Source organism: Typha latifolia, chromosome 6, assembly GCF_019914945.1.
Source record: "Typha latifolia isolate L0001 chromosome 6, TyphaL0001v2, whole genome shotgun sequence".
NCBI lineage: Eukaryota > Viridiplantae > Streptophyta > Magnoliopsida > Poales > Typhaceae > Typha > Typha latifolia.
The window spans coordinates 13,373,455-13,390,505 of NC_133091.1; the positions used below are offsets into that span (position 1 = coordinate 13,373,455).

At 36.2% G+C, this 17,051-nt stretch overlaps 3 protein-coding genes and 1 non-coding gene across 5 annotated transcripts; 2 read left to right on the forward strand and 2 right to left on the reverse strand.

The window, feature by feature from the left end:
- Positions 1-44: 44 nt before the first annotated feature.
- Positions 45-5,138, reverse strand: LOC140790167 (lipase-like). Of its 2 annotated transcripts, XM_073140120.1 has the most exons (11): positions 4,973-5,138; positions 4,808-4,877; positions 3,959-4,038; positions 3,662-3,727; positions 3,452-3,499; positions 3,314-3,381; positions 3,071-3,143; positions 2,827-2,988; positions 2,452-2,646; positions 661-749; positions 45-541 (listed from the first exon to the last, which is right to left on the reverse strand). In XM_073140120.1, the coding sequence occupies exons 2-11, from the start codon at positions 4,872-4,874 to the stop codon at positions 331-333; spliced, it is 1,059 nt and encodes a 352-aa protein (XP_072996221.1). In that variant the 5' UTR covers positions 4,875-4,877; positions 4,973-5,138; the 3' UTR covers positions 45-330. The 2 variants fall into 2 exon arrangements, with proteins under 2 accessions (XP_072996221.1, XP_072996222.1); XM_073140121.1 differs by lacking the exon at positions 3,959-4,038 and having other exon boundaries at positions 4,973-5,137.
- Positions 5,139-6,586: 1,448 nt separating this feature from the next.
- Positions 6,587-11,608, forward strand: LOC140791013 (probable nucleolar protein 5-2). The gene is made up of 11 exons (XM_073141358.1): positions 6,587-6,743; positions 6,971-7,075; positions 7,194-7,235; positions 7,673-7,852; positions 7,933-8,097; positions 8,414-8,614; positions 8,693-8,989; positions 9,405-9,605; positions 9,702-9,836; positions 10,364-10,935; positions 11,195-11,608. The coding sequence occupies exons 2-10, from the start codon at positions 6,998-7,000 to the stop codon at positions 10,865-10,867; spliced, it is 1,803 nt and encodes a 600-aa protein (XP_072997459.1). The 5' UTR covers positions 6,587-6,743; positions 6,971-6,997; the 3' UTR covers positions 10,868-10,935; positions 11,195-11,608.
- Positions 11,609-13,265: 1,657 nt separating this feature from the next.
- Positions 13,266-16,222, forward strand: LOC140791014 (ferritin-3, chloroplastic-like). Its single transcript, XM_073141359.1, has 8 exons — positions 13,266-13,653; positions 13,777-13,860; positions 13,946-14,006; positions 14,113-14,200; positions 15,329-15,390; positions 15,494-15,559; positions 15,818-15,881; positions 16,008-16,222. Exons 1-8 carry the CDS (start codon positions 13,358-13,360, stop codon positions 16,061-16,063), a joined length of 777 nt encoding a protein of 258 aa, XP_072997460.1. The 5' UTR covers positions 13,266-13,357; the 3' UTR covers positions 16,064-16,222.
- A 442-nt stretch (positions 16,223-16,664) lies between these two features.
- Positions 16,665-16,737, reverse strand: TRNAK-CUU (transfer RNA lysine (anticodon CUU)). Its single transcript has one exon. It is a non-coding gene; the product is annotated as a tRNA-Lys (tRNA).
- Positions 16,738-17,051: the final 314 nt, after the last annotated feature.

The following is a 17,051-nucleotide window of genomic DNA, read 5'->3' on the forward strand; positions in this document are numbered from 1 at the left end:
ATTTCTTTTCCAACTACTACCAGAAAAAGGGAGTGCAAAGAAGGTTGCATAAACACTTGAAAATATCCCATACATCACCCTGGTTCAAAGAGTGGTGTAATAGTGGACAGTTTTCTTTATTATATATATTTTATATCGGCCATTTACAATAATGTTGAGATTCAAGCATGAGTCTTTATATACATCTTTCCAGCTGATAACACAATTGAAGACCATATTTTTCATGTACAGGCATGTAATTCTTCATTTATTTCGCCTCTGAAATCAACAGGGCATCTTCAAGAGATGAACATGGTGTCCCCTTTTCCTAACTTTCAGCCCCCATATTTGCTAGATATAACTTGTGCTAGCTGTTTGTCTACTAGATTGTAGTATAGATGGAGCAGGTAGGTTCTTCGACAGGATAACGTTGCCGGCGAGATCCATTTGGTACTGTAGGACGCTGTAGTCCATAACAATTCTACAAGAGCCCCAAGTCTCAGCCTGCATACTGATACCGTAATACTGTAGATGGTCGGAAATGCTGTTTCCACTCACAGAGCTACAAAGGGGCAGAAGGAGATTATGATAAACAAAAGACCTTACTGGAAATGCAGGGAAAAGCTAACAATTACTTTATATATGGGGGAAGAGAGAGAGAGAGTGAGAAGGTTGACATACCAGCTACAAGATGGGTCTTCACCAGAACCATCACAAATTTGCTCAATCGCATACACTAGACTTCCTAATCCAATATTGTGGAGCCATACCTGAAATTTAAAGCAGCCTAGTAAATACTGATATATTGGAGGTATGTGAGTGTGTAACATGCATTGCATATGAAGTGGTTTCAAAAAAGGTGCATTAGATATAACACTGAAAGGGAAAAGCAATGGTCGACTCCCAAGAACTATATACTATTAGACCATGCATTAAAATGGAGAGACAGAAAAATTGACAACATAGTGATGAATTTTCAAGAGAAAAAGAGAAAAAAACACTCCTTTTTAAACCAGTTACAAGCACTTTTAGCATTTGAATATACCCTACTCTTCAAGCAGAAAAACACCTACTGGAGTTTGCAGAAGTATCGAAGTGCTTGTTCAAAAAGATTGATGTGTGTATAGTTACCTACCTTTCTTACTTGATTATTAATTAGGACTATGAGTTTATTTTGATTTAATATGGCCTTAATTTGGGTCAGTTTTTTGGTAGATTAGATGGGCTAGCCTAAAGAGTAGAACTAAGCAACCTTTTGACTAGAACTAAGCAGAATTAGACTTAGGAGCCATTATGGTATTATTTTCATGCTAGATTGGATGAACTTCCATACAAACCACTTCAAATTTAGTCTAGTTGTCTTTTATTGGATTTTCTATATCTAGCAGGCAACCTGAAAAACGCTACAAAAGCAAACCTAGTCCAGATAATATTATTTGGAGTTGAACCCCACTAGGCTGATTCATTCAACATGCAATACAATTTAAAACAGGGAGGACACTCTTTTTCTCCTCCCCACATCTCTCCCTCCAATATATCTCTTACAATCTCCCTTTTCCTCACATCATACAACCTCTATATAGCCATACAGTATTGTTGCTCCTCTTTTTTCTCCCAATGCTTCCTCTCCTCAGATATCCATCATATGAAATCCCTCCCTCTGTACAGAAGCCTATCTCTTTTCTTCCCCAGTGCAGCAAGTCCCTCCTCCTCTTTCTTCTTTATTCTTCAACTATGCTACTGCTAGTCCAGTATCACTGTGCATGTATATTTGCTTTAACCTTCCAATTTGGTGAGACCTACGCTTAAATTCCTGTGATTCAAACTTGTTTCTAAAGTCTCTTTGCTATCATGAAACTGAAATAGTTACTGCAAGATTTCATCATGTTGGTTCTTTAAGACTTGTCTTTTAAATCATCTTCAACTGAACCCTATTTTATATGTTGAATATCCAACGGTTTATCAAGAAAAAGCTGTTATAGTGTTATTCTATTTTCTATCAGCTTTGGTTCATGAATAGAGAAATACATGATTCCTTCGATCCCTTTATGGATTGATACTTTTATAGCAAAATTTTGTTTTGCATCAATTGGTAACGGAGAACAAACTACTAACTCTAGATTGTTTTAAAGAGTTGAGCTTAGTTGGAAACTATCTGGAGCCTCTTTTAGGCTGGAGCTTCAAACAAAGCTCCCTGCAGAACTACATTTCTCAGAGACGTCTGAAAGACAGCATTAGGAAGTTCAAACAGAACACAAAAATTTTAAAGAAAAAAGAAGAAAAGAAAAGAACATTGTATAGCTTTTTAGACTACCCGTGCAGAGAATGGCACATAGTGATTCATATAAAGAACGAAATGATGTCAAGGTTGATACTTGATACGCATTCAGCAAAAAGATTCCAAAAGATAGGTAATAAAGTATAAAGTATATGAGAAAAATCATAGCATATCTGAAGTCATCAATATTGTACCTCTCTTGCAAAGTGATGGTATGTTTTCTGGGGGAAGTACGAGTAATATGGTGGCAAATGTGGCACAATATCATGCCCATGGGTAATCCGAATTGCATGTGGTACATGTTTGCTAAAATATGAGGCAAAAGCAGCATTGCCTATCCGAGGTTGCCCAAATGTCATAAGCTGAACATTTGGTATTCTATGATTAACCTATAAAAAAAGAACATTCCATAAGATGAGAAGCATACATCAGTTGTATAATGAAATTGGTAAAGGTCCAGTAGATTGAATATTTAAGATATTAATATAAATAAAACAGAGAATCACAGGTATCTAAAGAGATGCATTCACTGAAAACTGATGTACTAGAGAGATTCTCAGGTTACGTACTGTAAGATCAAGTGCACAAAAGGAAGCCATAGCTCCTCCCATGGAATGCCCAGTAACCATAATGCCAATATCTCCATATAACTTCTTAGTCTTATGAACAGCATTTATAACCGCGTCACGTAGCGTTGTATTATGGTAAGCAGTATAAAATCCAAGGTGCACCTTTGATGAAAGCATGAAACATGATATTAGTAAGTATCTAATTTTGGCATTTTTCATTAAATAGCATAAAATTGAAACCAACCATTGCATCAGGCGTGCCTGGATAGTTTAGATCAAGCTGTTTCCATAACAAATTCTCTATCCAATTCTGTAAACTGAGAAAAAATAAAATACCCGGCATGTAAACTTAGAATCCAGCATGCAAATATAACTCTTCAAGATGACACAGAATGTTGCCAACGGAAAACATGCTGCTAAAGTTCCAGATTTAAAACAACCATCAGTTAACTGGTAATCAACCATGCAAAACTTAGAATTAACATACCTGTTCTCTTGAGTTCCTCTAAATGCTATTATGATAGAATTAAGATCATGAGCTACACCAACATATGCCTGCAATTATCCATCAGGTTAAATAAATATAAAGAGCCCAAATGCCAAAGTGCTAATACAAGGAATATACCTGTAAGCAGTTTTGAACATCGACAATCAGCTCAATCACCTCAAATCCCTGATAAATAAATGTAAGAGTGCAATACATTACACACTATCATTTACTTCTAGTCCATGAATGGCGAACCATCTTGACTTGATAGTCAAACAAACAACATGTCAAAGCTAAGAATGTGCATGTAACTTTCTAAAGGTAAAACAAAATAACATTCCTTTGTACCTGTGTCAAATCATTACATCTTGAGCAGGTCCACGTAAATAGTTCTGTTAAATCAGTCATGTACACCTGCCAGTTACAATAAGAGATCTTATTAGGATAGCTCAAAACTAACAAGATATCCGGTTGAAACAAATTCTTCTGTTAATGATAATCAAGAAAAATAATTAATTTTGCAGCTGCAGCCAAGAGATAACAAAGTTTCAAACTTGTTGCTTCCTATCCAGAGAAGCAAAATAAGATAACATGCTTGGCAAGAAGTATGTTTGAACATGAAAAAACTAAACAAACCAAACTTACAGCAGAAGCATATTCAGCGAGAATTATGGCAAGAGTTTCATTGTAAATATGATTGTGTTCTCCATGCTTGATTCTTAGTTCTGCGACCAGAATGTATGAACAAGGATGGTTAAAATTGCAATTTCATCTTATATGGGTTAGAAAACATAGATCTCATTCTTGAAGCAAGTACTGCAACAAATCAATCAATTTTATACATCTGTTGAAAAGAAAGCAAATAGAAGTGCAGCAGTGTCTGTTTAACAAAACAGTGATCCTACAATTATACTTGATAAAGGCAAGCAACATAACTCTGGCTAAAAATCCAATTGTACATCTAGAAACAGTAACTATCATATACTAGAATATTCGTATCGAGATATGAGACTGAAAAAGAGCAGTTTTAATACTCCTCCAGCATAATCGGTTAGGTGTGGGTATTCACTATTACATGGAGGACTTGAGACGTTTTAATAAATATAATCATGATCTAGAATCCTCTAGATTAAATCATCAAATGTGACAGTAACAAATATATGTGAAAGAATGGCCAATGCCAGCTAATTACAATCTATCGACATTCTCATCATATATTCATTCAACTCCAGACTTGTAAACCACGTTCTGGTTCTGCAATTGGGTTTACATCGTCATCCATCTTAGAGCATTCGACTAAAATCTTTTCCTCTGCTCCAAGTTACACAGTTGCAAGTTTCAACAAACACCTGCCTAACTTGCCTGCAGCTTCCAAGAAAAGCTATCTCCTTGTCTACTTATAATTCATCCCTTACAATTAAACGATGCCGTAAAAAACAAAAAAAACAAAATTTCTTCAAGAAATCGTATAGTGCCAAAAACGAATTCAATTACCTCTCCCACGACAAAGTGATACTAAGCACACCAATATCATCACCCTGAGCAAACTCGGCCGCTCCATACCCTTACAAATCAAGAAAATTTCACAAAATTAAGACAAATACCACTTGCTCACTAGAAAAAAAGAAGAAAAGAAGAAGAAGAAGAGATCCCCGGTACCTAAATCACGAGATGATGAGAAGTAGGAGATGATTTCGACTCCTCGCAATGCTCGAAGAGGAGGGGAAGACGAATAGTTGGATTTGGCGTCGTTCTTTACTTCTTTTATTCGTAAATGGGACGGAACAAGAGCGGTGGGAGAATACGGAGTCAAAATGGAAATCCAAAGCTACCCCAACAAATATGAAATTATATAACAATTGGGTCGGATTGCCAGGCTAAAATTCCTAAACTACCCCCCTTATCCGTCAATCGGATATCGCTATCCGGGTTTTGAGATGTGGCTATCCGAGGGGAAATCGGATAGTTGGGTGGGGCCACTTGGGCTTTTTCAAGAGGAATTATCAAATACCACCCTGTTTTTTTATACAATTTAGTACAAGTAACCTTTTACCCCCACATGGGTAGAACTATATTCACTTTCGCCCCTCCATATTATTATTTATGTCACTTTAACCCCCTATTGGAGTTATGATGATATTTAAACTAAAATAATTATTTCTATATTATATTTAACTAAATTATAGTTCAAATTTAAAAATACTTATTAGAAATAAAGTTGTAGATAATTAAATAAACTTTCTAGCATTTAATGTATTAATTATTCTAATTTTATCTCTAATAAATATTTTCAAATTTAACCTGTAAATTTGTCAAATATAACTAAAAAAATTCAGTTTTAGTTTAATTACAACTATACGAGTAAAGTAGCATAAATTAAACTAAAAGGGAGTTGAATTTGGACCTAGTCAAATAGGTAGTTTCCCCTTAGAAGTTACGATTAATATCCATGGTTGTGTATTTGTTACGAAAGACAATTTTTATATAACACCCTATTATTATTTTGACTACCCAATTATTCTTAATTTTAAAATATAATTCTATTTAGACCGCCTAAATTATTAGTATATTTTATACTCTCTGAACTAAGAGAAATATTTATATATACTCCTTGAATTAAAAAGATATAATTATACTAACCTCTGAACTAATTTATTTTGTAATTAAAAATTGTACATTAAAAATAGATGATAATTTAGGGACTCCAAGTAGAACTTTTCAGTCTTAAACTATAAGACACTTTCTAAACCTAATCTCCCTAAGACACTTTCTAAACCTAATCTCCCACTAACTAAATTGACTAATTGCCCTTTAAAAAATGTTCTTGGAGAAATTTGGATTTTGTAATCTTACTTTAAAAAATGGGATTTTAGAAGTTAAAAAAAAAAGAAAAAAAAGAGAGAGAATACTTGTTAATTTAACCTAGATGTGATATAAATATTATAAAAAAGAGGTTTACAAGTAGCTAAAATATGGGTGTTAATTATAAAATCACTAAAATTTAGGGTTTCTTTGGTGGTTTTTTTTTTCTCTCCTGGATGATATAAAACTTGGAGCTATGCACACATAAAAACAATTTAGACAGGGATAATTTATATCTATATATTTATTATATATAATTATTGATAATGAGTTTATAAACCAAAAATAACGACCAAATTAAGTGACTCCTTAAAATAAGTTTCAAACTAAGTGAGAAAATGCCACGTCAGCTACGACTTTGCCCAACGGCCCCAACGCATGTGAAATCCCATCCTACGGCTGAAATTCTCCGATTCACTCACCAACGGTGTGATTCTTCTCCTCTGCATCACATATCTAAACCCTTCTCTCTTCCCTATTATAATCCCTCCTTAAAACCCTTGCGCTCTTCGATCCTCGAGGCGCCTCCCCCTCCATTGTTGCCGCGTTGAAGAATCGGCAAAGGAAGGTAAATTTCCCACCTTTCTTCTTCCTGGAAAGCTAATTTTCAGTAGACAACCAAAGCCCTTTTTATAGTCTTAATCCTGGATCCTTCAACCAAGTCGCATTGATTGGGAACGGTTTTCCATCCTTTTGGTTCGTAAAGGTCACTCCTTTGGGCCTCGAATCGTCTTAGATTACGAAGCCCTTTGTTGGTTTTTGGTTTTGAAGGTGTTTTCGCTTTAATTTATGCAGCGGTACTCGTTTGGCTGGTAAAGAGAGATGCTGGTATTGTTTGAAACGCCGGCGGGGTTTGCCCTGTTTAAAGTGTTAGATGAGGGGAAGCTTCGGGAAGTACAGGTAAGCATGCTTTTTCTTGGCTTCATTTACTAGGTTGTGGATTTTTTTTTCTCCTTATTCCTACTAGCGTTTGATTCTTTTTGTCTAACTGTCAATTTTTTTTTAAAAACTGTTTCAGGATCTTGATAAGATTTTCGCAACTTCAGATTCAGCTAGAAAGGTCGATTCATCTATATCTGATATAGTATTTTCATTGTTTGGCTATATCTTTGTATTTATCCTCATTGGCCTTCAAAATTCAATTGGGCTGGCTGTAAGTTTTGAGTTCCCACATGCATTCCGTGGATCAGCCTTGAGTTGTTGCTTCGTCTGTTTCTGCTATGCGAATATTTCTTGTTGGTTAACTTTTAAAATCTTTTAACTCTGAGATTTTATAGCACTTGTTGCTTAAATAGCTTCCTTGGAGAATGTTAGATATGCACGTTATAGTTATTTTGTGATGGCAGAAATGCCAATGGCCGTGTTAGAAACTTAGTATGATGCATACATGAATGCACACAATTTCTTTCATGTTATGTTGCATAATTCTTTTCTCTTTTTTAAATGTCGTTTTGCATTTTATAATTTTATTTGGTACTTATTATTACTTTACATTAGGTTGTCAAGCTGAAAGCTTTTAATAAATTCGAGAACACATCTGAAGCTCTATCTGCTGCAACTTTATTAATTGACGGCAAGCCCAGCAAAGGCCTCCGCAAGTTTCTGCGTGCTCACTGTGATGGAGAAACATTAGCTGTGGCAGACTCTAAACTTGGGAATGCAATCAAAGAAAAGCTGGTCAGCTTGGTGCCTTGCGTTGTCATATACTCACTAAAGAATGACAAAATCTTAATACTCATATTTAAATGTTTTTGCAGAAAATTGACTGCATCCACAGCGATGCCGTCATGGAGCTAATGAGGGGACTGAGGAGCCAATTGACAGATCTGATATCCGGATTGGCTGTGCAAGATTTAGCTCCAATGAGCTTGGGTCTATCTCACAGCTTATCTAGGTATAAGCTGAAATTCAGTCCTGATAAGGTAAGTACTGTTTTGCAATCTTCCCACAATAGGAGCCTCCATTTAGTCTTGTTTTTCTCCTTCCCATTCTCCAGTACAAGTTCTGACAAAGTATTACTAGGAGAAATGGAAGCTGATTTAATGGAAGCTGATTTAGTTGGCATGCTGTAATATTTTGCCCTATTATTGATTGCTTTTTTTTTCTTCGTAGAAATTTGTAGAGAAACAGAGTACAGAGTTCTGCACGTTCTTGTTTTTATATTGTTTCCTGTCTCTTTCACATTCAAGTAGCTTATTGACCAACTAATGCATTTGTATGTTATCTTCCTTTCTGTAGGTTGATACAATGATTATTCAGGCCATTGGATTGTTGGATGATCTTGACAAAGAGCTAAATACTTACGCCATGAGGGTTCGTGAATGGTATGGCTGGCATTTTCCAGAGCTTGCTAAAATTGTGCAGGACAATATTCAGTATGCAAAGGCAGTTAAGCTGATGGGTTATCGTGCAAATGCAGCTGGCCTTGATTTCTCTGAGGCAAATAATCTGTACCCTCACTATGTTTTTGCAAAAGAAAATCCAGCATGCTCATTAGCTGTATCTTTGTTGTAACAGATAATGTCAGAAGAAGTTGAAGCAGAGTTGAAGGAGGCAGCAGTGATATCAATGGGGACAGAAGTTAGTGATCTTGACCTGGCAAATATCAGAGACCTGTGTGACCAAGTCTTAGCACTTTCAGAGTACAGAGCCCAGCTGTATGATTATCTGAGAAGTCGAATGAATACCATTGCACCAAATTTGACTGCTCTTGTTGGGGAACTTGTTGGAGCTCGTCTGATTGCACACGGTGGTAGTTTGCTAAATTTAGCAAAACAGCCAGGGAGCACAATTCAGATTCTTGGTGCAGAAAAGGTGTGTTTTAAATCTAACTTCTTTGGAGTTTCCCCTTTTCTTGTTGTTGAACTATACAAAGTCTTTTAGGCTATTCATTTGCTGGATCGGTTCATAAATAAGGGGTACAATCTGCAAGCCAACTGAGATCTTCCTGATAACATTGCTTTTGGTCCAGACAATGGGAACTCACCTGAGCAAACTTTTAGATCACTCATTACTACTTACAAAGGCCCGACTTTACTTTGTTATTTTTTGATGTGTCCAAGAGATATTTATGATATTTTAATCAACTTTGCGTGAAAGAATATGGTATTGATTTCTTGATTAATGGACTTCCTCCTGCATAATCAATTTGATCTCCTCTTCAGAGCTCGAAAGACAAACATTTATAGTTTGTCTATACATTAACATGGTCGTATAATCTAATTTGCAGGCCCTCTTCAGAGCTCTAAAGACGAAGCACGCTACACCAAAATATGGTCTCATCTTCCATGCCTCCTTAATTGGTCAGGCAGCACCGAAGCATAAGGGAAAGATTTCTCGATCTCTTGCAGCAAAGGCTGCACTTGCCATTCGATATGATGCCCTTGGTGATGGTGAAGACAACTCTATCGGACTGGAAAATCGAGCAAAGGTAGGTTACATGTCTAGTCCTTCCATATATATTAAATAATGTCTTCCATGCATAGGATATGTATTTATGCCATGGATATGCAAAATTCGTGTACAGATTGAGGCCCGTCTTAGAGTTCTGGAGGGTAGAGAATTGGGTCGATCTGCTGGTTCTGCAAAAGGCAAGCCCAAGATAGAGTTTTATGATAAAGACCGAAAGAGTGGTGTTGGGGCGCTGATTACCCCAGCAAAGGTAAACAATTTTATCTCCTCTTAGCCAAATTTAAAGGTGGAAGAGTAACTATTTTCCTATTTTTGAAACATTCAAGATTAGAGTTGCACACCATAGTCAATGAACATAATCTACTTAATAAAACTTGCTTATTGATGGCCCTTTAAAAGTTTGACTACTCACATTTTCTCTTTTCAAGTAACCGATATAAATAGGTATTGCACACTCAGCCTCTTACATAAGGCAAATCCCATGCTTACCTTATTTTGATTTGATATTTATGATGGAAAATGTCCATCGCATCATGGATATGTTTTATACTTCTATTAAGTAATTGAGTTGTACTCTATCCAATATGTTTTTATTGGGAAATGGCTTGAAGCCTTGAACAGTGATGGTACCTGTGTTCTGCAGACATTTGTGTTACATTTCTAGGTGAGTCCTTGAAAATTAGGTATAACATACAAAATATCATTGGGATCACAACAATATACTGCAAATTGAAGCTCATGATGTCAGCTTGTTCTAATATTTACTCTCATTTGTAGACTTACAATCCATCAGCTGATCTTGTTCTTGGGCAACCCACTGACCAAGCCACAAAGAAGTTAGCTGCTGATCAGGAAGATGTTCTTCCGAAAAAGAGGAAGCGTGACGAAGCGAAGGCAACAGCTCATGTAGAGGCATCTGAGGTTCCTGTTGAAGAACACGATGATCATGAGGAGGGGAAGCGGAAGAAGAAAAAGAAACAGAAGTCTGAGGTGGAGACAACTGATGTTGTTACAACTGAAGCAGAGGAGCAAGGGAAAAGGAAAAAGAAGAAAAAGAAATCTGAATCTGAGAACACCGAGTTTGAAAGTAATCAAATTCAAGGTACTGCTGCTGCTGAGGATGGAGAAGAGCCTAACACACAAGAAAAGAAGAAAAAGAAGAGAAGAAACACTGAGGAAAAGGAGGATCCTAGCCCCAAGTCAAAGGAAGAACTTGAAGCTCCTGAAATAGGAAAAAAGGAGAAGAAAAAGAAGAAGAAAGACAAAAAAACCGAGTCATGATGTACTTTGAGGAATTTAAGATGCGTGAAATCTTCAATTTCGGGTAGCTCATTCCTGCATCTAGACAGGTCTGTAAAATTAAATTATCCATCTCATTTCTGGTATCTTTGGCAGAATAATGATTTGTCTATTTTCATTTCTGATTTCTAATGTATGCATCTATGATAGAGATCTAGTCATCTTTATTTAGCGTATGAATAATCCACAACAAGGTTATACACTTTAGAAAGCACTTTACAGTTCTAGAGAGTAACAACATAATTTATTGGGGGAAATAAAGAGGGAATCTTGATCCAAGCTCTTGCCTATATGAATGCTGTGCTGCAGATGTCTTAAAAGAGATGGCAGTTGATTCTCAGCTTTACATTGTAGCAGAATGGGGTATGGCTTCTAAGATTCTCAGCAGCAAGGGTAGACGGTGACCACTGCCCGCCGCCGAGGTTGAAGGCAGAGGAGCATGAGCACCAAAGCAATCACCATTGCCACCAGGAGACCCAGGACATCAAATCCAGCAGCTTCCTCTGATTCAGATGAACAGCACATCTTCCCCATTGCTGAGAGAGAGAGAGAGAGAGAGAGAGAGAGAGAGAGAGAGAGAGGCCTATAAGCAATAGAATTCCTTAGAGGTCAGTGGGATGGAGAAAGGTATCTAATGCTGTTAGTTGGTACATCAATATCAAAATTTTGGAATTAATAGTGTCTAATGGTGTCGTTTAGAATAAAGAAGACCACTTCGTACTACTCCCACCTACCTCCACATATTTCTTTGTCGAATCTTTATGGTTAATGGATTATTTTACCAAGCTATGAATCTTGCATTAGATAAAGTTGTGGAGGAAAATGATTGTGATGTTGTTAAGTTTATCCTTGATAAGATATTCATGATCGTGGGATGCAATCGCTCTCAATGTTTAGCTTCTTTTTAAGGGGAAATAACAAGTAAAGTTTAGTTGCTTTATTTGATAGTTGTCGGACTCCCAAATGAAAATAATAATCCAGAGGGATTTATAAACCCAACTTAATGTAATCTTTACTAAATATTTGTTCTTTTCGTGACACATTGCAGCTGTCGCTCTTAGCTTTTCTTTAATGGAAAGCAGCAGATATAGTTGATAACAAAAATATGAGGATTCCATAATGATTGTGAGAGTATTTCTCCAAGTTTATGGAGTCAAACATTCTATCTCTTTTAGGAGAAAAACATTATAATATTTATCACTCAACTATATAGAATTTAGTAGAAATTTTTTTCAGATAACATAATCCGACTCCTTACTTCTTATCTATAATTTTTATTCAGTTTTAGGATCCTTAAACACTTCCTAATCTAACCCACAATAATCAAATTTACTAAAACATCTTTAAGAAAAAAATATGGTAGAAAAATTATGGGTTAAATTACAAATAGTTCGAAGACAGTGTTAACGACTGCAAAATTGCTAAAATATAGGAAAACGTTAGTAAGTTTAACTAACTATTTTCTCTAAAAGTAGTTTTATTTCTTTAAAATTTTTACAAATCACACTCTATATTTTATCTATTTTGTGATTTACACTTCGCTCGTCTCTAGGGTTTTTATAACTTGATCCCTACTTTTTTTCTTATAATTCTTATTTAATACCCTCCGTTAATTTAAACGGCAAAAAAATATATTTAAATAATAGTGAGAGTATTTTAGTAATTTTAGTCATATCACTAATCAAAATAATATCAGAGTATTAAATGAGAATTATAAAAAAAACTAACTAAAAATTATAAAATAATTAAAATGTAGGGCATGATTTATAAATTATCTTATTTCTTTTATATTGATGCTGGCTGAAGTGGTCCATTGTAGTCTATTAAGTAGATTCTATCAAACTTTATTGGAAAAGAGATTGGGAATGATATTTAGTATATATATATTTTATATCAAAGCAGTGTATGTATAAGATCAAATGTAAGCGAATGCATAAACTATATAAGAACGTAAATAAGTTATTGGATGGTTAGCTTATGATATTGCCACGCTGGCAATAAGACTCTATTGTACGGGATAGCTAAGTTTTAGGCTTTTAGCTATTTTAATAGAAAAAAAAAATGAAAACTCGGCGAGAATTTGCAACTAGCACCTTGTATTTAATGCAATATTATTCAAAGCGAAAATGAGAAATTTAACAAAAATCCTAGATATTTACATTTAACACCGTGTATTTCTGCAGTATTATCTGTGCCATAAATTTACATAAATATAGGGTGACAAATAAAAAATTCATCAAAATTAAAGAATATTACGTTTAGGACCCTTTATTTTTGCAATATTATTTGAAACATAAATTAGCATAAATATATAGGGAGCTAAATGAAAAATTAACCAAATTAAAATAATTTACGTTTAGCCCCCTGTATTTTTGCAACAGAGGGTGTTAATGCATCTCTTATTCACTTCGTTTCTTTCCTACTTCGCCGCTCTCCATTCTCCTCACCTTCTTCCTCGTCTCCGAAGCCGTCATGCTTCTACGCGCTTCCTCCTCTCTCTCCCTTCTGCCTCCTCCATCGGAGTTGAAGAAGCCGTCTCCGACAACCTCCTCCTCTCTCCTTCGTCTCCGTAGAAGGACTGGAATTGGGCCAGCGGTGGCGATGGCCGGCCGCGACGAAGCAAACCCTCGCCCGATCACCGGCGTGGTCTTTGCGCCATTCGAGGAGCTCAAGAACGAGCTCTCCCTCGTTCCCGCCTCGAACGATAACTCTCTCGCCCGCCACAAGTACGCCGAGGACTGCGAAGCTGCCATCAACGAGCAGATCAAGTCGGGTTCCATTTCTTGTACTTTTTACTTATTCGTCTCTTTCATTATTTCCTCACTGAAGAGTCGAAGAACTCTCGATTCTGTTCTTGGTTTTAACGATGTCTTCTTTAATGTTGGAATTAGTGTGGAATACAACGTCTCTTATGTGTATCACGCGATGTTTGCGTACTTTGATCGGGATAATGTTGCCCTAAAAGGTCTTGCGAAGTAAGATTATCAAGAAATCAAACGCCTCACTTTTCTTTTTCTTTTTTCCCCGAAAATTTATTGTTGTGTTTTCAATATTTTGTAGGTTCTTCAAGGAATCAAGTGAGGAAGAGCGGGAACATGCGGAGAAGCTGATGAAGTACCAGGTTTCGGGCTCTTTAAGTTGCTGAGAAAAAAAATTAAGCCTCTTCTTTTTAAAATTAAGATTCTGAGATCTTGAAATGATTGTGTTGTTTGTGCTTTTACTAATAGAATAAGCGTGGAGGCAGAGTAAAGTTGCAGACGATTTTGATGCCTGCCAATCAATTTGATCATCATGAGAAAGGAGATGCATTATATGGTAAGCTTATTGAGTTGGGTATTATCAGTTGTGCTTTGTCTGTTATATTTGCATGTTGTTGTTGTCGACATAGAGATGCCGTTACTGTGCTTATAGTGTATAAAACAAATATGGCTGAAGCTGGTATGGCTGAAGCTCCTGAAAAATGTGAACCAGAAACATGCTATCTCTTGGTGAATCTAACTTCCTCACAAGATCAACGAATCACACTTTGTCGACAGACAACTCACATCGTTCAGATTGTACATTGTTTTCTTTCATGTCTAGTCAATTGTTGGTGTTGTTCTCCATAACTCTCTTACAAATATTTATATTCTTAGAAGAAGAATATAATTGGATGAAAGCCACAATTTTTTTTGAAGAGCTTATTATTGGTATTATTGAAAGAAAAATGTCTAAATACTTGACATGGGTATGGACGTATTTGTGAGAAGGTGCTATACATATGAGACATCCATTTTAAACTCGTTGAAAATTGAAATTGCAAACAGGTCTTATCTCTGTACTTAATTATGATATCTGTCGAGGCTGTTGTAGTGTCATGTTACGTCTGGGTTGTCCTGAACAATTTGTAGATTTTGGTTAATATTGTTGTACTTTATATAATTATAAGACTTCTGCAAACTCCCATGTCAGCTAGAGTCTCCAAATTTCAATTCCTTGATTTTTCTGGCATTTAAACACTTCGGGACTACCCATAGTCCCATACATTCTTCAGAGTATCATGTCCTTATTCAGTAACCGGGAGACTCATTTAGTAGGATTTCTCCTTTTTTGCATATAGGCAGAGGCAGAGGCAGCCATGTCTTGTGCTTCACTTTCTTGAGGTTCCAGTTGAATTTTACTTGAAGTTTTTATATCTGACAAACATGCCTTTGTGCTGTAAAAGGCTCCATATTATGTGCATATATGAAACGGGTGAAATCAAAGGGCCATATGTGCACAGGACATTACTTGAACGCTACTGTGGGTACATGCGAAGAGGCCGTATTTGCCAGAGGATTGGGAGTTCCTATCATAATGCATGACTACTTAATTGGGGACGGGGGCGTCCATGTAAATTGTAGTATTTTCTTGGAAATGTACTGGTTATATAATATTAATATATTATTGCTTCTTTCTTCTTAGCCATGGAGCTGGCATTGTCTCTTGAGAAGTTGACACATGAGAAACTTCTTAATATGCATAATGTAAGAGTTTTGTATACCAACAGAGTTTAATAGTTCAGCATTCTTGTTTTAGTTGAGTAGCTGCTGAAATGTACCCTGTGAAATACCATCTTTTGATGGATAGGTGGCACAACAAAGCAAGGATGTTCAGATGGTGGACTTCATAGAGACTGAATTCTTGGGGGAGCAGGTAAAGACCCAGATTTTTTTTTGGATTCCTTGTGTCATGACTTATAGAGACTGTTTAGATGAAGGTATTGCGCAATTAGTATTATCTGCATTACTTTTTATCCTAGCAATTGATCATCCAACAACTAGATTTCCTTGCAAAATTATCGTCAGCTTTTTAGCAATACTTGACAAATGAGATCAGGCCAGCCAAAGAAGTGCTCAAAGTTGTTGAATTACAATTGTGCGGTTATTTCCCCTGATTTTTTTTAATGACCAGGTTGAGGCTATAAAAAAGATTTCTGCGTATGTAGCTCAGCTGAGAAGGGTCGGGAAAGGACATGGTACATCCTAACATACCCTCTCTATCATTGTTGCAAGATAATCTTGAACGATCATGATCATTTTGCAGATAATCTTGAACAATAAAATTATGCTGGTCTAGTATTTTAATGAAAATTATTTTCCAGGAGTTTGGCATTTCGATCAGATGCTTCTTCATGAAGAAGAGGTGGTTGCTGCTTAAGGTAGATGGATGTTAGTTTCATTAGTTGGTTCTAGGTCTGAAGTCATTCAAGGTACTTAGTGTTTCACATCAATCGAGACATGGTTTATTCCCCTTCTCTCTGTAGTCAAACATATCATCTAACAGATGCAATAAAATTAATGTGCATTCCTATATGAACTTTAGTCTTCATTCTTGTGCCATACCGATTGTGGGATCGTTTATATTCAGAATGAATTGTATAATAGACTTCCTTTTTGCCCCAAGTGTTGTTCTAAAACACAACCAAACTGGAGAACCTCATTGGTTTCATGATGTTCCTTATCTGTTTACAGTAAGCTGATCATGACTGATAGTTCATACACTGGATTTAATCACCAACAGACAGTTCGTAAACACATCCAATATTTCATTTCTTACCATATTGTTTAAACTCCAGAGGAGCAGCCCCAAATAATGGCCAATTTTTTGTCATACAAAGGTGCAAGCAACCATGACATACAAAAGAAACTTTGAAAAAATAAAATTTTGTCATTAGAACACAGTACTTAAAGATTTTGCATCCTAATAGTACACCAGTATAACTGGGACACTATTAAGTTCTTACAAAGAAAAAAAGAAACGCCCACCGTGGGGCTCGAACCCACGACCACAAGGTTAAGAGCCTTGCGCTCTACCAACTGAGCTAGACGGGCTGTTGCTATCTTCTAGAGGAATGAATCATCTCCCACATCACTTTGATATCATTATAACCACTATACTTCTCTATGTCCTCATGTAACTTCACCAATCCATGCCTCCTTCCTGTAATCCAATCCAATCAACAAGAAAGATAGAAGACCCAAAAATCTCCGCAATCTAAATGCAAACAACTACGTAACTTTTCTTTAGTACATACCTCTACTAGACCTTCGCCTGATACTTGAAGATAGACTCAGAATAACTCGCCTTGCTGGGAGAATAAGCCCTTCTCTAAGCAACCATAGAAGCCTCTCCATTTCCTCCTTTG